We start from the raw sequence: 24688 nt of genomic DNA, 5'->3' as shown, positions 1-24688 counted from the left end.
AGTATGTTCCTTCTAGGTGAGAGTTGCCACGCGGCCGGCGCATCCAAGAAATTAGACAGTGTTTGCGAACAAATCAAAGATTGTCAAGTTTGAGTCCAGGTTTCCTCATCGGTCGGATTTCCGTGCAGTGTTTCCGACGGGAGAGGCGTAAGCCGTGGCGTAGCGGGAACTAGGCTGGGGGGAAGGATTACAAGGCGACCAATCGCAAAGGAATTGCCTTATCCGTCCTAGTTGCTGCGGTAAGCACTAGGAAAACACCAATCGCAAGCCGGCTCCATGCAGGGCTGGGTAATGGTGTAAGTGTAGATCGGTTATGGGTTGCGTTCGCTGGAACCGATTGCGAGAAGAAAATGAAGATAAAAGGCAGGGCATCGCCGAGAATATTGCAATATGATCAATATCTTCATTCGCATCTCTACTCATTGTTCTCTACTACACACTTACTTCTGAGTCACTTCCAAAATGAAGGCAACTTCCCTGTTCAGTGCCATTCTCGTGGGGGCAACGATAGCCTCAAGCGCCATTATTCCCCGCGACTCTACGCCATCTCCCTCTCCAAAGGAGCCAGAGGATCCCATAATTCTGTTGAGCAAAGATGAAAGCTTCCATTTCGAGCTGCTCTTTACCCTTGGAAACACCATCTTCGGGGCTGGCGACGTCAACGACGTCTTGGCCGCAGCGAAGCACGTCAAGGCCGGCAACTTCACCAGCTGGCTCGAGACCTTCCACGCCTTGGCCAAATACACCAAAAGTCAAGCAGAGGATTCGGACAATGCGTACGATCCATTGAATGTCCGGGAAGCCTGGTTTGCTGCATCAAGCTACTACCGTCAGGCCGATTTCTACAACCATGCCAACTGGACGGATCCGCGTATCAATAGCTTCTGGCTCGAGCAACGCGCTGCGTTCGACAAGGCGCTTGCTACACTGCCCGTTCCTGGCGAACGTATCCAGATCCCGACCGACAACTTCACCATTGAAGCAATCTGGTACACATCCGCAGCCGATAATGTGAAACGGCCGACCTTGGTTATCGGCAACGGATACGATGCAAGCCAGGAAGATTCCTACCACTCGTTCGTCGTACCAGCCTTAGCCCGTGGCTGGAATGTCATGACCTACGAAGGGCCAGGGCAGCCCACTGTTCGCCGCAACGATGACATTGGTTTTATCCCAGATTGGGAGAAGGTTCTCACGCCAGTGATAGACGAATTGCTGAGTCGCAAAGGCTGCTTCGTCGATGAAGACAGGCTGGTCCTTGTTGGCATTTCAATGGGTGGGTATCTAGCTGCTCGTGCCGCTGCGTTTGAGCCTCGAATCAAGGCTCTTATTCTCAATGGCGGCGTGTGGGATGTCTATGAGGGATATGCCAGTCAGCTGGGCCCAGACATGGAAGAGCTTTTTGCTGCGGGTAAGCAAGAGGAATTCGACGAGGCTGTCTTGCCGCTCTTGGATAGCCCACAAGCGCCTACAATGATGCGCTGGGGTCTGGGACACGGATTGTGGTGCTTCAAACAACATTCCCCGTATCTATGGCTCCAATCACTTAAGCAGTACACTATCAAGGACGTGGTTGACAAGATCAAGGTACCCGTCCTTGTCGTCGATTCCGAGTTCGAGGGGTTCTTTGCCGGCCAACCAGAGGTTGTTAGAGACGCACTTGGCGATAGGGCAACTTATAAATTCTTTAATGGAACAGCTGGATATCACGTCCAAGTTGGAGCTGGGCAAGAGTGGAACAGGTACCAGTTTGCCTGGCTCAATAAGATATTGAGGTAGGTAGGATTAGCTTCTATATATTACAACTTAACTTAAAGGCTAGTTGTTAATGAAAGGTTTCATAATTAAGCTATCATAATTGTGTAACTTATTCGTGACGTGAGCCACACCGCTAAGCAAATTATAGAACGGAAACACATCAATATGATGCAAGTCGACGTCGGACTTCCATCGGCAACCTGATTTTCTCTTTGCATCGCAGCATATGGTGATTCGACCTTAATGGCTTTTATTCGCTCAGGGCTCCTTGGCTGGCCGTATAACGTAAGACATGCATGGCAGACAAGCTGTTTACTTGAAAGAGAGGAATCGAGAGAAAGCCATAAGAGACGCCTTTCTGTTGATGTATTGTTCAAGGCTGGGAAGAGGAAACGCAAATTGGATAATCACTGATGCTAAAGAGTAATCAAAGCCAAACTGATGGTCGCCGAAGCCTAAGGATCTTAAACACAAGACAATAGAACTCGTTCTACAAAACCCAATGACAATTTAACAAGAAGATAGAAGGAATAACTAGACTAATGCTAAGTAACGAAAATATCCTATACGGTAATATACGGAATGCCAGTCAACAGGAATCCTCGATCAGTCAACTCAGGGGCCTTCCTCGGCATGTTAGTGTTATAGGGACAAGGCTCTCCATTCCTCAAGACAGGGATTCCTCCGACATGCATAGCATTAGGCCAATGGGTGGTTCCCTGCAGGTTCTCAAACGCAGCCTTCTTCCTCTTCAGATCCTCCTGTGTAGCATCCGCAGCAGGCATGTAGCAAGTATAAGTGCAGAACCTGGGCTGCGTACCCTCAGGACTAACATTGTAATGAGGAGTGCGCGAGTCCCAGACGATAAGATCTCCAGGTCCCGCATTGACCTTTTCCCATTTGCAGCCCTTATTCTTCAACCACTCCATACCCTCAGCTGTAAAACCATACCACTCGTGAGTCCAAGCCCAGATCTTGTTCGGCTCATCCTTAAAATCCCTGTGGAACTCCTCACTGAGAAGATGTGCACCCTTGCAAACGATCAAACCACCGTCTTTATCACCGTTGGGGAAGATATTGACAAGGCCCTGAAGACAACGGAAGCCGGGGTTCTCGGGGTCTTGGTCTTGATGGGGCCAGGGCTTGTTGACCTTGACGTCTTTGCGGTTGGGGAAAGAGGTGTTGACTGCGTCGAAGGAGACGATTAGGTCCTTGGTGTCGTAGACGCGCTCGAAAGCTTCGATGACGCCGGGTTCTTGGCGGATGGCCCACGCGAAGGATTCGTGGGCGACGCCGTAGCCTGTGATCATGCCCTTTTCGGTGATGACGGGGAGAGTCTCTGTTTTTATGGTGCTGGGGTCGTCGCGCTTGAAGCCCATGCCGCCATTGCTGATCTCTGTTAGTATGGTTTGTCTTCAAGTGACTAAGTTGTGTTGGGTGACTTACAAGGTCTCGAGGTATGAGAGCATCTCATCACCATATTTCTCAGCTCTTTCAAGTGGAATGGCTCCCTTGATGACGGCGAAGCCATCTCGGTAGAGGTCATCTCGCCAGTCGCCAAAGGTAGTGCCTGGGTTGGCGAAAAGCTTGTTTGGGCCAGAGGGCTTGGCTTGGATGGGCTTGTTGGAAGTGGGCTCGGCGAACTTCAAAGCGGAGGTGGCTTGGTAACCAGCGGGCTCTGTGTTGGCGACCATTTTGGTGGAGAGACGAGCGAAAGACTAAAGGTCAAAAGTGGTGATGTGAACACTATTATCAATCTTGGGTATTGTCTTTGTGTTGTGAGCTGTTTGACTATCCGGGTTGAGAAAGTTCAATCTGCTCTTCTTATTGTTCTCTTCAACGGGTATGTTTGCCTTACACCAGAGTTGTCATGGCTGATTCCGAAGTGTAAGCGTCGCTTCGGCTCGGCATCCCGGCAATCCTCACTCTCCCCCGCCTTGAGACTCCGATTCCGAGCCGCGCCATACGCAGTGGGGCCGACAAGTCCACCGGCCGGTTCGCTACCTCGGAATCCACTTTGGCATCTCCGGCATCGACTATGAATAGGCTTATGAAGGCTCGTAAAATCGAGGTTACAGAATTACCAACTAGATCCTTGTCATTGCAAACATCATGCCTCTCACAAACCTCCCCTTCACAGTCCCAATTGAGCCTATCAGTGCTCCCAAAGTCGGCCATGGCGGTTACGTTGGACTGAACCCTCACTCAGAAGTCCTCCCAGCAGGTTGGAAACACGATAGTCCCCAAGCACGGCCATTACCTTCAGCTGTTCTCGTTGAACATGATGTTGCGTTCAAGATGCGCGATGGCGTCACACTATACGCTGATGTGTATCGCCCACCAAATACGGATGAGCCTGTTCCTGCTATTGTCTGCTGGTCACCTTTCGGAAAGAAGTTCAATGGCATTTTATCTCTAGAGCTCATGGTTCCTTGGAATCTTGGTATTCCACCGCAGACCCTTTCTGGGCTTGAGAAGTTTGAGGCGCCTGATCCTGCTGATTGGGTTCCTCGCGGTTACGCTGTTGTTAACATCGACTCTCGCGGCTCAGGCGATAGTGAGGGAACCTTGGTCATCATGGGAACTCAAGAAGCTGAGGACGGATACGACACCATTGAGAGTATTGCCAAACTCCCTTGGTGCAACGGCTCTGTTGGACTAGCAGGAAACTCGCATCTGGCTATTGTACAGTGGTTCATCGCAGCATTGAGCCCACCCAGTCTCAAGGCCATTGCTCCATGGGAAGGCTGCGGCGACTTGTATCGTGAGCAGTTTGCCCGTGGAGGTATTTATGCCGGCGACCTATTCGATAAACTCATCGTCAAGTATATGATGCAAGGCCACAGCGGGATTGAGAGTTTCCGAGAGATGTTCAAACAACATCCTCTTGCCAATGACTGGTGGAACGACAAGCGCCCAGATATGAAGAAGATCAACATTCCTACTTACATAACCGGTACATGGACCAACACAATGCACGGCATGGGTGCTATTCGAGGCTGGCTCGAAGTTGATACACCTCACAAGTGGCTCCGCTTTCACCCTTGGCAAGAGTGGTATGACATTTGGGGCAATGAGCAAGCGAGGACTGAGCTGCTTGATTTCTTTGACCACTTCCTCAAGGGCAAGGACAACGGCTGGGACAAGGTGCCAAAGGTCCGCACGGCTGTTCTGCGATTTGGCAAGAAGGAGCCTCAGTCATACGAGAACATTGTCGAGGAGAACTTCCCCATTCCGAGAACGGATTACAAGAAACTGTACTTTACGCACGACAGCAAGCTTTCTCTCAACCAGCCAACCGAGACATCAACAATTAGCTACATCTCTGAAACCGATGATCAGGTCGGCTTCATATACCGCTTCGACCAGACAACAAGATTAGTGGGTCTCCCCAAGGCAGTTCTCTACATGTCCTGTCCCGACTACGACGACATGGACGTGTACGTGACCCTTGAGAAACTTGACGCCAACGGAGAAGTCATGATGAACCTCAATATTCCATGGAAGGGTATCCCCAAGCAATCCTTCGAAGAAATGACGCCCCAAGAAAAGATAGAAGTTGTTGTGTATCGCGGTCCGATGGGCGTACTCCGGGCATCGCATCGTGAGATAGATGAGAGTAAGAGTATGCATCCGCACTGGCCGTTCCACCCTCATGAAAGGATTGAGAAGATCAAGCCTGGGGATGTTGTGAGACTTGATATCGGTATTTGGGCCATGGGCATTGAATATGAGGCCGGTGAGTCGATCAGGGCTGTTGTTTGTGGTAGGAATATTGGTGTCAGTAATTTTGGAAGTTTGGAGCATTTGGATAACCATGGGAAACATGAGGTTCACATGGGTGGGGAGCATGCTAGCCATGTTATTCTACCATTTGTTTAGATAGTCAATGACTAGAAGTCTTGAATAGCCAACTCAATAGCCCGGAGTCCTTCGGCGACTGCTTCCACTCTCTGTCCCAAACTCAGACGGAGATAGCCTTCGTAATCAGCAACTCCCTCCTCACTAAAACCAGCACTGGCTGGAATAACAGCGACGCCAAAATCCTGGATTAGCTTTTCTGCAAACGCAACCTCATCAATCGATTTTCCGTTTGACCCAGAGAAGTGTATAAAAGCCGTTCCGCCACCTCGCGGGCGAACCCATCTGCATCTGTCCGAGTTCCTCTTCACAAACCGATCATACTGGTCAATATTCTTGCCTTGTGTTTCCAGAATCTGTGCAACGATCTTAGGAAGCACATCGGGGGATAAGGCAAATAGAGCGATGGCATCGTCGATGCGTGAAACGTTGAGAGTCGTGTAGTCCCGAGCTGCGATGATGCGTTGTAGGATATCTCGATCAGGTGAGATTATCCAGCCGATGCGAATACCCGGGAGTGAGTAGGCCTTGGAGACTGATCCAGTGGTGATGGTGTTGCTGTATCCTAGAGAGACAACGGATGGTGGAGTTGGAGTGTTGTCGTGGAACAGAGGACGGAAGACTTCATCGCCAAAGATTGTGATGTTATGCTTCTTGGCCAGATCTCTGATCTGCTCTAGCATCTCCTGGCCGAGAACCGTTCCTGTCGGGTTACACGGATTTCTCAATGCTGTCAGCAATCCTTGCGAGATCTTTCACAGAGACTCACGTTAGAATGATGGCTTTAGTGGCGGGCCGAATGAGTGCTCTGAGCTCCTCAACATCAGGATGCCACGATTCTTCTTCTCTCCCGACCCAAAACTCCACTTCGGCGCCGAAATATTTAGGCAAGAGATACAAAGGGCCATAATTCGGAAATTGGCAGATTACATGGTCGCCTTTGGTGCATGTCGTGCTCAGCACAAGATAGTTGGCCATGATTGATCCAGGCGTGATGATCACATTGTCCTCTGTCAGTGGTGCGCTTTCGGTCGAATAGATCTCTGCAAGGCGTTGGCGCAGCTCGACTGATCCGAGGGACGGGGCATAGGAAAGTGAGATGTTGGTGTCGATCGGACTGAGTTTGGTGGAGGAGAGATCTCGAAGGTTGTCCAGGGAGAGGGCATGTGGTGCAGACCCTGCATATCGTCAGAATGTTGGGTCAAAAGGGGGGAATTGCTCACCATGTAATGCGATTTTTGCTCTTGGCTACAGATGCGATATTTTAGTCTCGGTCATCTTTTCTTTTGTTTTCTTCCTTGGCTGCTTACACCGTAGCTCCGAGCTGTCGATTATCAGTCAAAAAGTGAGTCATATGTCACAGCCAATATCGTACTCACCAACTCGATCCAGCTCAAACTCTGGGATATCGTGCATAGTGAATGTGTTCTGCATGCAACAGTGTTTCGATGTCATTAATGATTAGAAGGTCAGTTCGGTTTCGCAAGTCCAGTGATTATATGTATTGTGTTGAGGATGAGCGCTGACAAATCTCATGGCTGGTGAGTCAATCACGGAAATGAACCCGCCTATCACATCATTGAATCTCTCCGACAAATCGACGTGAAGGGTTAGTGCTTACCACAAGGCGATGCAATCACTGAAAAACACGCCCTTTGTGTCACTAACAGTCCCCGCGTGTGAATAAGTTGCATTGGCAGCGCAAATGTGATTGAATCAGACATCAGTCTCAATGGCGCTATGTCAAGACTGCATATAAGCCATCGCTCAGTACACCCCTTTCCAGATCATCAACTCATGCAGTCCATCCTTGACACACTTCACTCAACCCAAGTAAAACAATTCCTCCATCACACTCCGCAATGGATTTCATCAGCCTCTTAAATCTTATCACAGTTCGAGACCCAGAACCAGGCGAAAGTCGCATGGCTTTTCATTTCACACGCAGGCCAGAGAGTTCAATCCCGGAGCCAAGATTCGACGACGTAATGCGAGCCTACAACTTGGAGCTCACTCAGATCACATACACTGAATTTGAAGACATGCTTACGCTGTATGTATTTGCGGCCGGATGTGATTGGACTGCGCATAGGGAAGAGACGATGAAGATTTGCGAGGAGAGAGAGATTGACACTGACTGGCGGCTTATGCGGATGGTGATGTCTGCCTGTGTTGACAACACGGAATGAGGGTAATAGAGAGAAATCTAGTCCAGTCGAATTCTAATAATAATAGGAGGGTGTGTCGATAGCTAAGAAGCATCGCATTCGCCTCACTGTTAACTCAGACTCAAGCACGCTCAGTCTCTTCAAAGTTCATTTCATCGTGATCAAAGTTTATTGGACATGATGTGACGAGTTTGAATGTACAACCGTTTCTTTCCATCTAATTTTCAATTCAGGCTATGAAGAGAAAAGCCGAGATAAACGGTCTACTCCACTCATAGCACATAGGCACCAATACAATCACAGAAGATTTAGTTATGTGCATCGTGTATACACTACCTCCTAGACCATTCGAAAACAACGAACCTTTTAAGGTAAGCTGGAGATATCATTGCACAACACAGGCTGATGCCCCCCTCCTTAAACTAAGGAAAGCAACCACGTGTGCATTATTCAAAGTTGCCGGTGTATTACGCGGACGTTTCTAGCACTGGATGGCTCAACAATCGGATATCCGGGTATCCGGGTATTTCTTGGGTCACATTTGCAAACATCAATGAGCACCCCACATGCTCTGACACATATTATCACGCGAAACTCCACCGTGAAGCTCGGCCAGGATGGCATGCGTCAGGTTCTTTAATTAATATTATCTTTATATAAAGCCGAGTTTAACTTTCGGCAGCTATTGTCACGAACAGAATGAACCATGCCTTCACATACTCCTTCGGGCCTCAACTTTAAATCTCCTGGCCAAAAGGCGGATAAGCAGGCGCTAGAATGCCATCGCAAGAGTTGCGCACAACATATGGACTGGCAGTAACATCATTACCGACAAGAACCTGTCCATTGGGGGCTGTGACCGTGAAGGTGAAGCCACCGCCATACTGAGCCTGACCATAGACGAATCGAATGGGAATGTATACGCCAGCAGGGAGATCAATCTCAAAGTGTGCGCTACCAGCGATATGGTCGGGCTGGTTATACAGAGCCTTGGCGTCAGCATTACCAGAGTTCCAACCAGCGTACGCCTTTGCGCCAATCCACAGGTACACGGCGTCGTTAGCGTAAGGAATGTCGAACTTGTAGGTACCAGCGTCGCAACTATACAGATAACCGTGATGGTTAAGAGCGAAGTAGTCGAGAGCGAGATCTTGTGTCGAGCCATAGATGGGGGCTGACTGGGCGGCGTTGCTGGGCTGGAAGAGGCCACCGATTTGGCGGGTCGTGCCGACGTAAATGGGGTTGACCTGCTTGAAGGATTGGGGCACGAAGCTGGAGTAGGTCGTGTCGGTGTTTTGAGCAGGGTTGCTGTAGTATGCCCAGTCAAAGCCGAGGTTGTTGCAAGCAGAGGGGGTAGGACATTGTGCTGCACCGGTTGTTGTTGTTGTTGCTTCCTCGGTGGTTGTGGTGGGGGCCTCCGTGGTAGTATCAGCAGCGGTAGTCGTCGTTGCAATCTCGGTAGTAGAGTCCTCAGTTGTCAGAGAGCTCAGCTCAGTTGTAGAAGCGACATCGGAGGCAGAGATGGTGGTGGTAAGGTCAATCGACGTAGACAGTTCGGTCGTTGCAGAGGTGACCTGAGTAGCTTGAGAAGTAACTGGCTTGCAGGGTCCGGCAGAAACACCGACGCTGAGACAAGCCAGCACGCTGAGGAGTGTCTTGGAGTTCATCATGACGTTGACACGTGGAATTATCTTTAACGAGAGACTAGAAACCCGTAAATGAGCGAATGGGTGAGACAATGATAGAACTCCGACGTTAAGGTTAGATCTTGGGGGGAGCGTTGATAAATAACGTCCCCGATCAATGAATTCCGCAGAGGCCGTCTGTCACAGCTGGCTGACTAGACCTGTTCCAGCGTGGCTGCTGACTCGCTTGGTGGTCTCATTTTAATGACAGCGCTGCGATTGGTGAACCCCTGCATAAAAATCGATAGTTTGGCCGCTAAAGAGATTTTCGTGCACGCTATTGAAATAGGGCCCTGGAGCGGCTGAAGAAATCAGGGGTACGGAGATGGTGATGCGCGGCCCGCTATGACATCTTTTTTTAAATTCATGCAAAGATTATTGTATGTTATTCAGCTTGGATAGAGCTCAGCAGTATACCCTAAGTAATAACATCTGTCTATCTATATCCAAGAGAAATTTCTACCAGCACTTAATGTCCATTAATATGAAGATGACAGAGAGGTCTGGGGACATAGTTCCTACTGCCGTTCTGCAGACATATTAGGTTAGTATAGTATGTAGATATTACTATCTGTTTATGGTGCAAAAGCTTTCTATCTTGGTCTCTTGTTGGAAATTAAATGCAGCTGAAATTTATGGCTTGTTTATGCGTGTTGCTTTTCTTCCAGATCGTGATTCCAATTCTGTTCACCTGCATTGAACGAACTATCCATCTTGGTAATCATCGAGATCACTTCCAGGGCCATACTCGCTTCTACCAAGGTATTATTGAGAGCCTTAGGGTTGCAATTAATTGTGTCCAGATAGAAGAAGATGATAATGGGTACTGAAGCTGATATAATGGTGTATATATTGTAATCCCTGTAGCCAATATTCTCAATGGCGAATGGTCTAGACATTATGACAGCGTGGGGGCGGATACCCTAGATTAAGCTCGGGTAGCTAATATGACTCAATTCACTGGATGCCACAACCAATGGCTGGCCCTAAAGACTGATTTTATTATTACTTACAAGCTAATAGACACAGCCTTGCTATAAAAAAGCTTGACATTGGAGACTCCGCTCGGATAGCGCGGGCTATAAAGAACGATGACGGAAGCTGAAGTGATTATGGCCGAAACTTAACTCGAACAAAAATCTGTCCTGCTCGGAAGTTCCGAGAACCTGGCAAATGACCCCAGATCACGTTTGCTATCAGACTTCCTAGCCGGATCTTCCGAACTTCCTATCCCACCTAGAACAAGATTGTTTGCATTTCCTCGCGAATCATTTAGTTCCCGCCGTCTGTGTCTGCAGGGGAATGGGAAGAGCCAAAACCGTCAATGCCGAGCGGGGAAGAGCAAACCGGCAAATCCGATGCATCAATTACAACGATTGGGATTTGTCTATATAATCTATGCAGCACTCGGTAGTTGAGGATAGGCCCCATCTTGAGCTGAGACACTTTTGGGAATTCCAAGTAACAGCTTTCGCCATGACAGACATTTCTTTGCTAGACTTGATTTTGGGCTTAGTTTTAGCCTCTGGTCTGCTGAAACTAGCCACCTTGGTCTATGGTTACTTCTTTTCTCCACTCAAGTCTATCCCTGGCCCATTTCTTGCTCGCTTCACCGACTCGTGGTACCTCTGGCGTCTCTGCAAAGGTCACTTTGAAAGAGACAATGTGGCTTTGCACAGAGAATATGGTTAGTAAAATAGCGAAAGCTTAAGACTAGTGATTGGACTAACGTGAAACGCACTATAAGGACCGGTTGTCCGATACGGGCCCCGTCGCTATAGCATCAACGATCCGACAGCAATAAAAGCAATATACGGGTTGGAAAAGTCTTTTCCCAAGTCATCATGGTATGATGCCTGGGTGGCTCCAGGGGAAGTGAGCCTTTTCGCCGATCGAGATACCAAAAGGCACGCTTATCATCGAAGACTTTTCCAAAACAACTATTCCATGTCGTCTCTCATCTCGTACGAACCTTACGTCGATGAATGTGCAGACCTCTTCGTCCAACGTCTGTCAGAGATTTCCCAAACGGGATGGCCTCTGGATATGGGCCATTGGCTTCAGTGCTATGCATTTGACGTTATCGGACTTATTACATATGGTAAACGGCTAGGCTTCCTCGACAGCGGTAAGGACGTTGGCGGCGTTATGGAAGCCCTTGAAGCATTTCTTTCCTATGCTGCACCTGTAGGTATATACAGCAAACTTCATCCTTTTCTTTTCTCTGTGAAGAATTCTTATGCTGGCTCGAGTGGTACGGGTCGCGCATATGTCATTTCATTTACACGTAGCCGAGTGGCCGAGAGCATGAAAACCCCTACGGGGGTCTCGGCAGAGAAGAAAACTACTTCTGCAGAGCCTTTTCTTCTCAAATTCCTCGAGAAGCATGAGCAGAGTCCTGACAAATTTACGTCCACTAATGTCACCATGGGATGCGTTGCCAATATGGTTGCTGGCTCTGACACAACTGGCATTACGCTGTCTGCCATCCTGTATTATCTACTGAAAACCCCTCCATGCCTCGCTGCACTGCAGCAAGAGATCGATCACTACTACATGGAGGGCAAACTGTCTGAGAAACCGACGTTTCAAGAGACTCAGCAGATGCCATACTTGCAAGCGGTCATCAAGGAGACATTGAGGCTCCATCCTGCCACAGGCCTGCCCTTGGAACGTGTTGTGCCCAAGGGAGGGGCCACTATCAGTGAACATTTCTTCCCTGAAGGTGTATGCATATTCGGGCCTTGTGTCACAGGATCTCTAGGCTAACATGATATTGGTAGTCAATTGTTGGAATCAACACCTGGGTTCAACATCGCAACCAGTCTATTTACGGCCTTGATGCAGATATTTACAGGCCAGAACGATGGCTCACCACCGATGAGGAACAACTTTCGGTCATGAACCGTCACTGGATACCAGTAAGAATTTCTTCCCTTGTTACTTACTAAGATTCTTGACTAATCCCCGTTTTTCCGTTTCCTCTAGTTTGGTCTTGGGTCTCGAACATGCTTGGGCAGACACATCTCCATGTTGGAGATCTCCAAGCTGATTCCTAAGATTGTCCGGGAATTCAACTATGAGCTTGATGGAGATTTAGCACAAAAGGGGACCGACTGGTCTACCTTTAACTACTGGTTTGTAAAGCCAAAGGGCTTTCAGGTCAGGATTTCTCCAAGATACAGTTCATAAGTAGACCAGGCTTGTTTTCTATATGATTTTTTAAGTTTCTAAACTAGCTGCTTGTAGTAATTTAGAAGGATAATTATTATGAAAATTAACTTTATATTTCTATTTCTAATAATTCTTATGCCTTGCCATAGTATTATTCTTAAAATTATAAACACTAAGAGCTATTGGTTACAAGAGGGTAGGGCGGAATATTTATGGAGGCCGACTAGGCCCGTAAGCCGTCAAATCAGCGGCTTCCACCAAACTCCACGTCCATGTTTCTGGGTCGTCTAGCGATCATCACCTCCCATCTCGAGTAAAAACACCGATGCACCCACAGTTGCTAAAATGCTGGGCCATGCAGGTCCGCGAATTAATCCGGCAACCAGCTCGTGGCGATCCCATTAAAATCTCAATTGTAGCGGTCAACCTCAATGGGCTTTATCCTTCATCCTCTCATCAACTGTCCATCATCCTATGCTGCTCGTCATGCTGATCAGCACGATTCTCAGCTTGCTATCGTTAGCAACCTGCCCTGCCATCGCGGAAGAGAAGACAGAGTCTGGCTGCGATGCACTGAAGCATGCCTTTCCCGACAAGACCTTTTACCCCAAGGACGCAGTCTATGAGTATGAGTCGCAGAAGTTCTGGTCCAACAATGAGCTTCTAGACCCAGCTTGTGTTTTCCGTCCCACCAGCGCAAAGCATGTTGCTGAAGCAGTCAAGCTGATGGGTACTGGTCATACATCCTTTGGTTTACGCGGAGGTGGACACATGGCCATCGCAGGCGCCAACAATATTGATGGAGGCCCGCTCTTCGTTATGTCCAATTTGACAACCCTCGAATTGAACAAAGACAAGAAGTCGGCCTGGGTTGGACCTGGCTTGGATTGGGGCCAGGTTTATCGTTATCTAGGCGAGCACAAGCTTGCAGTCGCAGGTGGTCGTCTCTCTCCAGTCGGAGTACCTGGTCTGCTTCTCGCAGGAGGTATCAATTTCCAGGGGAACCAGCGAGGATGGGCTGCGGATAATGTACTCGAGTATGAGCTCGTGGTGTCCAGCGGCAAGGTCATATCAGTCACTTCAAAATCTCATCCGGATCTGTTCTGGGCACTGAAGGGCGGATCTAATAATTTTGGCATCGTTACCAAGTTCAAACTGGCCACTTTCCCATCGGATCAGATTTACGCTGGTATATATAGTGTCACTGATATACCTGGATTCTTGAAGGTATGAGGCACTGTAAGGGAATTACTTCATTGGCGCTTACAGAACTGCAGGCTGTTGCAAATTTCTCGGCATTCAATACTGACCCTCTTGCACATATTGTTCCTCAAGTTATTGCAGTTGATGAGGAGACCACTATTGGTGGTGCAATTCTCTTCTACGACAGCGACTCAGACCCGGAGCCGGAGTGCTTCCGGCCATTTTTCGACCTTCCAGCTATTTCCAACACGTTCGAGAAAAAGACTCTGGCTCAGTTCTCAGATGAGACTGGCCAACTCGTCACACCGAAGATCAACAACCAGTTCATCGCCGGTACCACTACGGGTAAAACATACGAGGAGCTACTCAAAGGCGTGCAAATTGTGAACGATGGCTTCCTCAACGCTCTTCCCGACTTGTACAAGGCTCTGCCCGCTGAGGACCGCATACTCATCTCTGTTGACTGGCAGCCCATCGGCTCTCTCTGGACAAAAGCTTCTAAGAAGTACAACCCGGGAGGTAATGCTCTAGGTTTGGACGTTGAGAAGAAGGGCACGTACATTGCTTGGGCAGAGGTTGTTGAGTGGAGTGGCGATGAGCACAACGAAGCTGTGTTCAAGTGGATGGAGGACACGACTTGGGCAATTGCTAATGCTACCCAGAAGGCTGGTCTGTATGATCCTTTCACTTACATGGGAGATGCCGCCGGGTTTCAGAATGTTTATGATGGCTATGGGGAGAAGAATAAACAGAAGCTGCTTCAGATCTCTCGCAAGTATGATCCTTCTCGGATCTTCCAGAAGTACTGGCCAGGTGGCTTCAAGATTGGACTCTAGATTTTATCACGATATGTCTGAATGTGAGGCATTGATATGAAAGGTTGTGAATAGATAGACTAGCTACCGGAAAAGAACGAATACATTCCCAGATTATCTTAAACGAAGAGAGTGCAGCTCCTGATATCCAATTTAGCAGACTGGCTGCAGGATGATCTGAGTTCTTCCATTGATCTTCGCATCGATGAAAGCCTTGCCAGCTCCGTTTGCTGTGACAGATCCTCCAGTGTTGATAGAGTACTGCTGGCCAGGGATCAGCCTCTCAAACCCAAGCTTGAAAACTCCAGCCTCCTTTCCATTGTACACAACCAAATCAAGCTTCTTTCCATCCTCACTATATGCCTTGGCAACCAGAACCTCTGGAAAAGGCGCCTCCTCGAGGATAGGTCCACTCAAAGCGTCCTTGGAAGGACCATGAAGCGTAGCATTGGCCAAGTCACGCTGCTTAACGAGACGTGCCATGAGGGCAATCACCTGAGTAGTAGCTGAGAGGCCCTTGTTTCGAAGAGATCCTGTCTTGGTGGCTTCGACGGGGAAGTAGACGTTGTCGAGCTGTTCGAGGGCCTCCTTGCGGATCTTCTCGTCGCCGAACTCGGCGGCTGTTGCGGCGATGAATGCGCGGAGGGGACCCTCGCCGGCGCGGTAATTACCCGGATCCATCTTGTCGGCACCTTTCAAGTCTCTGACTACCAGTTCGCCCTTGCTGTCGTACTTGATGAATTCCTTTCGGATCATGGCCCAGTTGCGATGGGCGAGATGGGGGAGGTAAGCGGTCAGGAGCATGGCGTTGATGCAGTCGGTGAGAGTTCCGCAGAGACCGGGAAGCTACGTCGCAATGAGTTAGCTGCATGGAACGTAATAGTGTCGATGTGATTTTCTCACTGTGAGACCTGTAAATTCACTGCGAATGGGGAGGATACGACCATCACATTCGGTGAACTCCTCCTCGAGAGAACGTTCAAAGCGGTTCCTGAGCTTCTCTCCGCAATCGCGACCCAGGATACGATCAGAGATGACTAGGCCAGCCATACCAGTAAGACTAAATAAGTGGTCAGCACCTAATGCTCGAGCTATAGCTGCCGGGGGGTGGTGTAGCATACTTGCAGAGAGAGTAAGTCCAGTTGGGCTCACAGGGATAAAGACAGTAGGGGTTGTCGGTCATGTTCTCATGCAGAGCATCAGCGAGTCCCTCAAAGTTGGTCTTGTAGTGTTTGCCATCGTCGATAACAAATTCGAGGGCGTTCTTCTGGTGATAGCGGCGATCGCCAGAGGCTTGCTCATATAGACCGATAGCGGAGCTGAGGTATCCAGTAACCATCTACGTCCAGTCAGCAAAGCCACCTCGGCGTAATATTGCACGGGTCAGTACTTACAATATTGTCCTTCTTGATAGGGTCCCAATCGCTGAGGGTAAACCTGCCAAAGATTGACTCCCACTTCCAGTAGCTAGATGAATATCAGAATCTAGTTGCAGGAATTAGTAGATGATGAAGTACTGACCTCATGATTCGCTTCTGGAGACTCTTCTCGATGCAGTTCTGAGAAGCCTTGGAGAGGTAGCCATGGAAGCCAGGAGCGTAATGACACTGATACAAGCTAAGGACATCGACAACACCGTAGAGCTGGTATCTAACAGCGCCGGTCTGGAACTGATCGATGACATCGTGGAAGCTAAAGTCGTCATGAGGACTTAGTCCTCTCTCGAGCATATGCTGCACATGACGAAGGGTATCCAGAGAGAGCTCACGGGAACCAGGTGCGGGTGCAGGTGTAGCATTGGCAAGCTGCTCTTCAACAGCTTGGACGAGGTACTTATTGCGCTCCTGTGCCTTGGAGTATCCAGCAGCATTGAGAGAGCGAGCGTTACTCATGAGCCAGAAGATTCCAGTGTAGCAGAAGGCAGCCCACAAGATGGCTGAGGGCTCGAACAGGGAGTCTGTGGCAAGGTAGCCAGCTCCAATGCTGGAGCCTACCCATAAACCAATGGGGAACGCGATACCGCCCATGGCGAACCAGACGAAGATGGTAACGGGGATCAAGACCAGAGTAGCTAGGAACGCGGCGGTCGACGCAAGAGTGGCGACTGCAGTGAAGCCTGCGCCCGGGAATAGGAAGCTCAGTGCAGCTGCGCGGTAAGACGTGCTCTCAAGATTGTAAAAGGCCCAGAGGCCGGAGAGCGATAGAGCGAAGTACTGGTAGAGAGTCCGTCGCTGATGATATTTCTTGACCAGTCCCCGGCCGGCATTTGCCGGGATGAGAACGTCTGACGAAATGTTAGTAAGATATCAGGCAAATGTTTTGATGAGGCCGTACCCCGAACTGTCCAATGGCCCCAGCCAAAGTCACCAACAGCTTCACTTTTGTTGTCGACTACATTGGGCGTGGAACGAACGACGGCTGCATGGCCGTTAGATTTGGTGAAGCCATTGGCTTCCTTCGGCTTTGTTGGTATATGCGATGGAAGCTCCGTAACTACATGTTCCTGACTACCGTTAGTAGCCGGAAGTATTTTGGAAAGCTACAGTAAATCGTCAATTAATAAACTCCTTGACTGGAGAAACGGGGGGCATACCGTAACAGTCGACATTTTCAGTTATGCCTTTTCGAATTGAATGCTCTGAGGTGTTGCTGGATTGGTATGAGGTTCAATGGTCTTGTTGAAAGCCGTTGAGAATTAATCTTTTAACGTCTGTCTGTCTGGCTCAAGTGCGGTCCGGGCTCCGATGCGGGGCCCCGGCCGTTGATAAACTCAATTATGGTCTTTGCGGGGAAGCGCGGGGTGCATGTCTAGGTTCAGCTAAGACCCTGGAGGGACGGTTGCTCCGCGTGGGATCTTGTCAACGCTGGTATGCTCGGTACGGCGGACCGCCATGGCCCTGGTCCGCCGACATTGCATGGACAATAATAGTTGACTTTCTTTGTATGCACCTCACGAATTCATCGTCCGCCGCACACAATACTTCGTTCTTGGCTTCTGTAGCATATCATACTGCTACCGTCAAACTGCCTCACATTCTCGTCGCCATCACAGTAACAGCGCCACTCACCACAATGGACTCCATTCAATCCACCACTGCCATCGTAGCCCATGCCCCTCAAGATGGCAGGAGACATTGGAAACTTGAGCAGCTGCAGCTCCAAGCTCCCAGCGAAAACGAGGCTGTCGTTGAAATGGTTGCTTCAGGCGTCTGCCATACTGATCTGGGCTGTGGAACTGACCCTGATGGAACTCCAGGATTTCCTGTTCCTCCATACCCACGCGTTTTGGGTCACGAAGGTATCCTATAAGCACTCTCTACTCAGATCGTCTATAGAGTCTAATCATACCAGGCGCTGGTTACGTCAGGGCTGTCGGCTCAAAGGTCACCAAGGTTAAACTTGGGGATGCCGTTCTCCTCTCCTTTGCGTTCTGTACCCAATGCCACAACTGCAAATTCGGCGCTCCTGGCTACTGTCACGAATTCACTGCCCTCAACTTCTCGGGTTCTGGAGAGGCCTTCCAGACTTCAAAGCCCACTTCTCAGAGGGTTGGGGGTTCTTTCTTTGGACAGTCCAGCTTTGCGAAGCTCACACGGGTCCAAGAAACGTCTCTTGTGAATGTCACCGACTTAATTACACATCCGGAGGATCTGAAGTTGTTTGCCCCTTTGGGATGCGGTATACAAGTAAGGTCATGCGGCGATGAGGTTTTCGTAAGAGAGCTAACGTAGGTTTCATAGACTGGTTCAGGGACTATCACCGAACTGGCAGCTGCAAAACCGGATGATAAGGTTGCCATTATGGGCTTGGGTGGTGTTGGTCTGGCAGCCATTATGGTACATTGAGCCGTCGACTCATCATGACGAGAAAGCTAACATGGAATCAGGGTGCGAAACTCAGAGGCTGCAAAAACATCATCGGCATCGATCGAGTCCCTGCGCGAATCGAGATGGCAAAGAGACTGGGAGCAACCCACGGCATAGATACATCATCAGTCGCCAATCTCGGTGATGAAGTTCGAAAAATAACAGGTGGTTCTGGAAGTACAATTACCGTTGACGCAACCGGCGTGATGCCTTTGATCCAGCAAGGTCTTGACTTCACCGCCAACCAGGGCAAGATGATTCTTCTCGGTGTTGCACCGATGACAGCTGGCTTGGAGATCTCGGCTGTTCCCTTCATGGTTGTAAGTTTCTTACAGTAAGGTACTCATTTCATGGCTCACACTCAGCAGACAGGCAAGCAGCTTATGGGTAGTATGGAAGGTGGTGTGCTTCCTGAGGATGTAAGTCTCTAGCCATTGAAAGCGACGGTCAATAGCTGACATTTGAGAAAGTACATCCCTCGCATGATTCGGTGGTTCCAGAAAGGCCAGTTTCCGATAGAGCGTCTTATTAAGTTTTATCCTGTAAGTCAAATCGTGAATCACCCATGGTCATATTTTCAGAAGGTTAATCTATCACAGGTTGGAGATTTCGAAAAGGCAATTCATGATATGGAGAATGGGTCTACGATTAAACCTGTATTAATTTGGTAGCCTCTTGATAACTACGCGATCATCAAAGACACTTGTATGGTAATCTATCAAGGCGCTTGCTATATTTACAAACTGGTAAACCTGTCTCGCACTGGGCCTCACTGTTGATTTGGTACATTCTTCCATAGCTTACAATGTTGTAAGACACCGTTACACCTTTCCAAAATATCTGCCTTTTTGAGCCGTTCAACTATTTCCATTTTACATTTGTTACCAGCCCAAAGTCACAGTAATCATGTCTGTAGTCTAACCAGGTTGTTCATTTCAATCAAGCTCGTGGCGTAATCCAAGCCAATCCTCAGTCTGAATCACACGTCCTCATCAGTGTTACGTGCTATAAGACTTCTATTACACATGATTACTACCCCAGATTGCGAACCTGGGGAAGTGACTGATTTCCGGGGCATTCCAATGCACCCCCAGGCTTTGTCAATCCACGGTCCGTCGATTCGGGTATCAGATCAGGGATCCCTGCTTGTTCCGGGGTAACAACTCATGCTATCCCCGCGTCCCCCGTGTGGATACACACCAAGCAGCGTCGGTCCGGACGCTAATGCGGTCCATTCCATCAAGTTCTTTGTCCGGCATCGCGAGGAGTTCCCTCTTCCGATTTATGATTTACCGAAACAGGACCGAAATTCCGTATCAAAGTATGGCGGCCAATACAGTACAGGGCCTATGGACAAAGTCCAGTGCGAGAATATCGGATGTACAGGTTGGCCAGGCAGCCAAGAGAATGACACGTCCCAAGCATAAAGCCTTCAAACCCTTTCTATTATGATACATACTCTCCCAACCCAGTGCTTCTCCTATCAACGCCATAGCCACAAGCATACGTCTGCATCACCATGACAAAGCCCTCGAGTAACAGCAGTGATCCCGAAGTAGGCCATCATGAGGCTCTTCATGCTATCCGATCAGCAGCTAGTATCTCGATGAGCCCTGAGCTCTTTGAGAAGCTTTACCTTGCACCTCCCAATGCTGTCAAGGGAGATCTAAGGAAGACATTTGGTAACCCGACGCCTCTGTTAGCTCACCCTGTAGATGACTGCCTGATGAGCACAGCTGATGACCGTATTATAGAGCACTCGCGGGATTCTTGCTAGCTTTGATGCCTCTATCGTGTGACTTGATGGGTTGGCGTGGTGCTAGCCACTTTGGTGCAGCTTCCATGTAAGTTGATCATCCCTCCGTAAGGTACAATCATGATGGCATACTGATGACCTTGAAGCCCTGTCTATTTCTTTGAGGGTGGTGTCCTCATGGTAATCAGCGGGATTATGGAGTGGATCCTTGGCAACAGCTTTCCTTCTTGTGTCTTTACAAGCTTCGGCTTTTTCTATCTCTCATTTGGTGGGATCCTACATCCATCCTTCGCTGCATATTCTTCATATGCACCGGCAGATGCAAAGTCACCTGCCGAAGGAATGGCTACCAGAGGCTTTAATGCAAGCTTAGGTAAGTCTTTCCGACCTTTGCCTCCCATTTCACACTGCTTTGTATTATACTGACACAATTGGGGAAGGCTTCTTCTTGCTGGCTATGACCATATTGTCAATCATCTACCTCATCTGCGCCTTGCGTACGAATGTCGTCTTCGTTGTGATCTTTGCTACCCTTGTCCCAGCTCTTCTGTGCCTCCTTGGGGCATTTTGGGCTTGGGCGGATGACTATACTGGGAACACGTTGTTAGCTCAACGGCTGTGTGTGGTAAGTTCTGTTATGCAACACCGCTCCACCTAGTGTTCATCTCCTAACTCGCCACAGGGCGCCGGCGCACTGCTCTTTGTGACATCATTTGCTGGATGGTATATCCTCCTCGCTATCTTGCTTGCCGTTGTCGACTTTCCGATTCAGATTCCTGTTGGTGATCTATCATCCGTTATCAAAGGGAAGAGTGAGAGAGATATGAATCTGGGAAAGCAAGATAACAGCTGAATTTCCCGCCCATTCTAACAAATGACATGATGCCAGCATTGACAAACATTTCCTTCTGGACGTGAAGTGTCTTGAATTTTCTTTTTTGGGCTTAGGGTTACTGTCGAGAAAACATACGAAATACTATTACGGATTATAGTTAGTTACTAAATTAGAAAACTGTGACCTATCGTGCTGTGCAGTATATATCCTGAAATCGGGGAGAGACAGGGACGCCATTACTTTAGGAGATGGAAGAGTCTTATTGTAAAACGTGATGCGGGCAGTCATATGTAAGGATTATAGATATATCAATAAAGAATGAATTAATTCTATTGCTTCCATGTACTGTCTGATGCACCAAGCTTCCTAGAATAACAAATCAAAAACCCCAATCCGCACCATTCCTTGAACAAAATCCATCCGAGTTTCTCGACAAAACACTTGGAAACCGATTTGCACTAAGCACACAAGTAATTATACCTCATGCATGAGAGTATACCATAGTGTGCTGGAGAATCTATACAATACACCAAGTGTCCAATAATAATACTAGCAAACCAGAAGACAGTCTTAACTCATGACATAAGATCTCATGGTGTGACGTGCTCCATTTATGCCTTCAACTCCAGACAGCTCAAACGACCGTGGCGTCATGTTCACATCAAAGTTGAAGAATGAAGGCGAGTTCATGTTGACGGAAAATTGACCATCGCCAGGACTGATTGATCTTGTTCTTGAGCTGCCGCACATGGAGCCGTAATCAACCATGGACCATAGAACTGTTTCTAGATCAGGCGATATGTCGAAAACGGCATGTGGATCAATCATCTTCTCGAAATCCTGGGAATGGGTATCGAAGTTGAGGAGCTGAGTGTGCTGTGAAACGAGTCAGTTATGTCTAGATGATTTGACCAGGCGAGACACTTACCATCTTGGCCGCATGATCCCAGAAATGACCCATCTTGTCCAAGATTTCCAATGAGTGCTGTCCAGATTCCAACAGCTGCTGAGATGGAACTTGCCCCATACTTTCCTTGCCATGGATGAACATGGAGAGGATGCTGCCAGCAACACATGTCGAGTAAGCGTAGAATGAAGCATCTACGTGACAGCCCGCCTCTTGGGCACGGTGCAGTAGAGACGGGATCTTGGAGGCGTGATCACAGCATGCTTCATAAGTTCTGGACAAGAAACTCGCTGGTGCTTTTACCTTTAAGTTCTGCAGACGCAGTGCCAGGAGGAACGGGTGGCTAAGGAGACAGTGGCAGAGATGGAAGACGATGCGAGCAAATACAGCGTGTCCAACAACCTGATGGTCCGGCGATCCATTGGGGATCTTGTTCTGCGATATGATGTCTTGGATGGGGACTTCTTCAACCTGAAGATGCTGCTCAATCAGCAAGAGGAACGAGTTGATAGCTGCAAATTCTGATCGGGAGTCCCAGGGTAACGTATCGTCTATCTCACGTTGATGAAGGACGTATCTGGCACATCGTCCGAGGGCAGAAGCGACGAGAATGGCGAGGGTGAAGTATCCACGGATCTCACCAAGATCAGCGTCCCAATTCAGAAGGCGGTGAAGTGTGGGGGTTTGTTTCCAAGTGCCAGTTCTGAACACTTCCTCTTCGCAGGGCAGTTGGACATGACAATCCTCGTCGGCTATTGCAGGTGGACGTGCTCTCCCGCAGGATACTAGTTTATCTAGAAGGTAGACAGACCAAAAGACGCGTCTTCGCTCTTCCTGCTCGACAATTGGGAGCATGGGGTTTGGTTCGTTCATGAGTTGTAGATCTTGGCAGATCCGTACTGCAAGTCCAATCTTTAACCACCCAGAGCTTGTTCGACCAGCTTGTCAAGTATCAGCCAAGATTTATTCTTCGGGAGAATGGCGATTCAAACTCACCGGTAAAGTCAATGATGGCTAGGATGTTGGTAGTCTGCGCCACATGAAAATTTGGTTCATTCTCAACCGTCAAATGGTCGCTCAGCACGCACAACCAAGCTTGTCTCGCGTATCCCTCCATCGCGTCGTGGGTGCGTCCTGAGAAGTATTCGTGATCCGAGAATCGCACGGAAGATGCCAGAATGGCAAATGTGAGACACTTTGGTAGGAGCATGAAACTGAACAGCTGTCTATAATGCTCCTCTTGGAAATAGGCGTACGGTTGGTTGTGGACGTGGGTGAAGTAGGTGTCGACGAGATGCTGCACAACATCGGCCGGTGGCATTGTGCTAAAGGGCCTGATTGTTGGTTAGCGACTGAGATGAGCTATAGGGAAGCATGTTTCTAGGAACGTACGGCGTGATGGACTCGGCTTGATCTGGGGATAAAGACGCTGCGTCTGAGAGCCGGCGCTGACCGTCTGAGCCATTACCCAGGTATGTTGATGAACGAGGCTGGGTCGGAGAAACAGGCGCGTCGCATTGTTGCGGCACAAACGGCTGATTGAAGTCGAACCTGTGAGATCATCAAACTCAGCAAACAGATTCTTTGGGGACAAACGCGTGGTGTAGCCGCGCAAACCTTTGTTCCGGACCATCCTGCTCACTCAACTTGGCCAACTGGGCTTCAATCGTGCTCAATCTCTGCAAGAGGTCCGGCTATCGTCAAGTCAGTCATGGCATCGTTACGCGACACTTGGTGCAGGCTATACATGACCAAACTGGGGAGCCAGAGCTGCAAGCGGGTTTGCAGTCACAGAAGCCATCGTCGCTGAGTATGACTCATATTGGCACGCGCGATTGACACGTCGGCAATTGTTGCATCGCGGCTTATCTCCCGAACATTTCGTTTTCCTCTGTCTATGGTTTGTTTCCACGTCAGTATCTTGATCATGCTTCAGGCACGTTCGCAGAGGTGAGAGGGTGAGTGGTGTAACATGACGGCCCGGGAGATCCACAGAAGCTGCTGGTGTTGGAGCGGACAGGGCCCATACCGACAGCTGGTGCATGCTTGCCGAATACGGCGTATACCACTACTAGTCGCAGGGGCATGAGCCTGTGACTCGACGCTGGACGATGGTGCTGCTGACATTGCTTCGAGGAGTAGGCAGGAGGCGGTCCGAATTGCGGGATGAGAAGGAAGATAACGAAGTGTATCCAGTCTGCCCATCTGCCCTACCTACGTACCTCCCCCTTGCGCCATCTGCCGGCTGCCCGTGACACACGGAACTTGGCCTGGGGAAATGAGCTATCACGGAGCGGGGTAAGGAGCTCGCTAACTCGTTAGGCTCAGCATGTTGGCACTCTATGGTTGTTTGCATTGTTTTGCTTGGTCCTAGTGGAGACTTACCCCGGAGTTACGGGGTCGCTAAGATATAACAGGGAATGAACTCAATGGCTGGAAGTTTATTATCCTTGGTATGCAACGTTGACGTTGCAGCAACCCCGCACGGATGAAATCAGGTCTAGATATCAGTATAGCCTGGATGGCACAGGTACAGGGTAGGCCCTTCTTTCAGACAACTAGCTATGATATCTATCAGATTGCCAGAATGAATGAACACTGCCTCCTTATACACAATCTCTAGCCACGATATACATCTTTAACATATAAAGAATTTGTTA

The 24688-nt window shown here is 49.0% G+C and overlaps 13 protein-coding genes across 13 annotated transcripts; 7 read left to right on the top strand and 6 right to left on the bottom strand.

Moving 5' to 3' along the window:
- Nucleotides 1-462: 462 nt before the first annotated feature.
- FPRO_12683 (uncharacterized protein) lies at nucleotides 463-1779 on the top strand (the record flags this gene model as incomplete). The annotated part of the gene is made up of 1 exon (XM_031223226.1): nucleotides 463-1779. One exon carries the CDS (start codon nucleotides 463-465, stop codon nucleotides 1777-1779), a length of 1317 nt encoding a protein of 438 aa, XP_031088606.1.
- A 542-nt stretch (nucleotides 1780-2321) lies between these two features.
- FPRO_12682 (uncharacterized protein) lies at nucleotides 2322-3452 on the bottom strand (the record flags this gene model as incomplete). Its single annotated transcript, XM_031223224.1, has 2 exons — nucleotides 2322-3147; nucleotides 3205-3452. The coding sequence occupies 2 exons, from the start codon at nucleotides 3450-3452 to the stop codon at nucleotides 2322-2324; spliced, it is 1074 nt and encodes a 357-aa protein (XP_031088605.1).
- Nucleotides 3453-3870: 418 nt separating this feature from the next.
- Nucleotides 3871-5640, top strand: FPRO_12681 (putative acyl esterases; the record flags this gene model as incomplete). The annotated part of the gene is made up of 1 exon (XM_031223223.1): nucleotides 3871-5640. The coding sequence occupies one exon, from the start codon at nucleotides 3871-3873 to the stop codon at nucleotides 5638-5640; it is 1770 nt and encodes a 589-aa protein (XP_031088604.1).
- An 11-nt stretch (nucleotides 5641-5651) lies between these two features.
- On the bottom strand, nucleotides 5652-7035 carry FPRO_12680 (uncharacterized protein; the record flags this gene model as incomplete). Its single annotated transcript, XM_031223222.1, has 5 exons — nucleotides 5652-6342; nucleotides 6389-6797; nucleotides 6843-6867; nucleotides 6930-6943; nucleotides 6999-7035. 5 exons carry the CDS (start codon nucleotides 7033-7035, stop codon nucleotides 5652-5654), a joined length of 1176 nt encoding a protein of 391 aa, XP_031088603.1.
- Nucleotides 7036-7481: 446 nt separating this feature from the next.
- Nucleotides 7482-7808, top strand: FPRO_12679 (uncharacterized protein; the record flags this gene model as incomplete). Its single annotated transcript, XM_031223221.1, has 1 exon — nucleotides 7482-7808. One exon carries the CDS (start codon nucleotides 7482-7484, stop codon nucleotides 7806-7808), a length of 327 nt encoding a protein of 108 aa, XP_031088602.1.
- A 716-nt stretch (nucleotides 7809-8524) lies between these two features.
- FPRO_12678 (uncharacterized protein) lies at nucleotides 8525-9454 on the bottom strand (the record flags this gene model as incomplete). The annotated part of the gene is made up of 1 exon (XM_031223220.1): nucleotides 8525-9454. The coding sequence occupies one exon, from the start codon at nucleotides 9452-9454 to the stop codon at nucleotides 8525-8527; it is 930 nt and encodes a 309-aa protein (XP_031088601.1).
- Nucleotides 9455-10116: 662 nt separating this feature from the next.
- On the bottom strand, nucleotides 10117-10371 carry FPRO_12677 (uncharacterized protein; the record flags this gene model as incomplete). The annotated part of the gene is made up of 1 exon (XM_031223219.1): nucleotides 10117-10371. One exon carries the CDS (start codon nucleotides 10369-10371, stop codon nucleotides 10117-10119), a length of 255 nt encoding a protein of 84 aa, XP_031088600.1.
- A 577-nt stretch (nucleotides 10372-10948) lies between these two features.
- FPRO_12676 (uncharacterized protein) lies at nucleotides 10949-12664 on the top strand (the record flags this gene model as incomplete). Its single annotated transcript, XM_031223218.1, has 4 exons — nucleotides 10949-11159; nucleotides 11220-12199; nucleotides 12256-12393; nucleotides 12461-12664. 4 exons carry the CDS (start codon nucleotides 10949-10951, stop codon nucleotides 12662-12664), a joined length of 1533 nt encoding a protein of 510 aa, XP_031088599.1.
- A 468-nt stretch (nucleotides 12665-13132) lies between these two features.
- Nucleotides 13133-14685, top strand: FPRO_12675 (uncharacterized protein; the record flags this gene model as incomplete). The annotated part of the gene is made up of 2 exons (XM_031223217.1): nucleotides 13133-13873; nucleotides 13924-14685. 2 exons carry the CDS (start codon nucleotides 13133-13135, stop codon nucleotides 14683-14685), a joined length of 1503 nt encoding a protein of 500 aa, XP_031088598.1.
- A 132-nt stretch (nucleotides 14686-14817) lies between these two features.
- On the bottom strand, nucleotides 14818-17272 carry FPRO_12674 (uncharacterized protein; the record flags this gene model as incomplete). The annotated part of the gene is made up of 7 exons (XM_031223216.1): nucleotides 14818-15510; nucleotides 15568-15724; nucleotides 15786-16003; nucleotides 16059-16131; nucleotides 16186-16948; nucleotides 16999-17203; nucleotides 17258-17272. The coding sequence occupies 7 exons, from the start codon at nucleotides 17270-17272 to the stop codon at nucleotides 14818-14820; spliced, it is 2124 nt and encodes a 707-aa protein (XP_031088597.1).
- Nucleotides 17273-17736: 464 nt separating this feature from the next.
- FPRO_12673 (uncharacterized protein) lies at nucleotides 17737-19201 on the top strand (the record flags this gene model as incomplete). The annotated part of the gene is made up of 7 exons (XM_031223215.1): nucleotides 17737-17962; nucleotides 18016-18350; nucleotides 18405-18500; nucleotides 18551-18850; nucleotides 18899-18949; nucleotides 19001-19072; nucleotides 19130-19201. 7 exons carry the CDS (start codon nucleotides 17737-17739, stop codon nucleotides 19199-19201), a joined length of 1152 nt encoding a protein of 383 aa, XP_031088596.1.
- An 848-nt stretch (nucleotides 19202-20049) lies between these two features.
- Nucleotides 20050-21139, top strand: FPRO_12672 (uncharacterized protein; the record flags this gene model as incomplete). Its single annotated transcript, XM_031223213.1, has 5 exons — nucleotides 20050-20228; nucleotides 20285-20374; nucleotides 20433-20659; nucleotides 20727-20911; nucleotides 20969-21139. 5 exons carry the CDS (start codon nucleotides 20050-20052, stop codon nucleotides 21137-21139), a joined length of 852 nt encoding a protein of 283 aa, XP_031088595.1.
- A 552-nt stretch (nucleotides 21140-21691) lies between these two features.
- Nucleotides 21692-23829, bottom strand: FPRO_12671 (uncharacterized protein; the record flags this gene model as incomplete). Its single annotated transcript, XM_031223212.1, has 6 exons — nucleotides 21692-21997; nucleotides 22050-22969; nucleotides 23025-23362; nucleotides 23421-23579; nucleotides 23646-23722; nucleotides 23776-23829. The coding sequence occupies 6 exons, from the start codon at nucleotides 23827-23829 to the stop codon at nucleotides 21692-21694; spliced, it is 1854 nt and encodes a 617-aa protein (XP_031088594.1).
- Between the last annotated feature and the right edge of the window lie 859 nt (nucleotides 23830-24688).

Source organism: Fusarium proliferatum (genome assembly GCF_900067095.1).
Source record: "Fusarium proliferatum ET1 genome assembly, contig: FPRO_scaffold013, whole genome shotgun sequence".
Classification (NCBI taxonomy): Eukaryota; Fungi; Ascomycota; class Sordariomycetes; order Hypocreales; family Nectriaceae; genus Fusarium; species Fusarium proliferatum.
The sequence above is the reverse complement of the archived record's forward strand: the minus strand, read 5'-3'. Positions and strand labels throughout refer to the sequence as shown.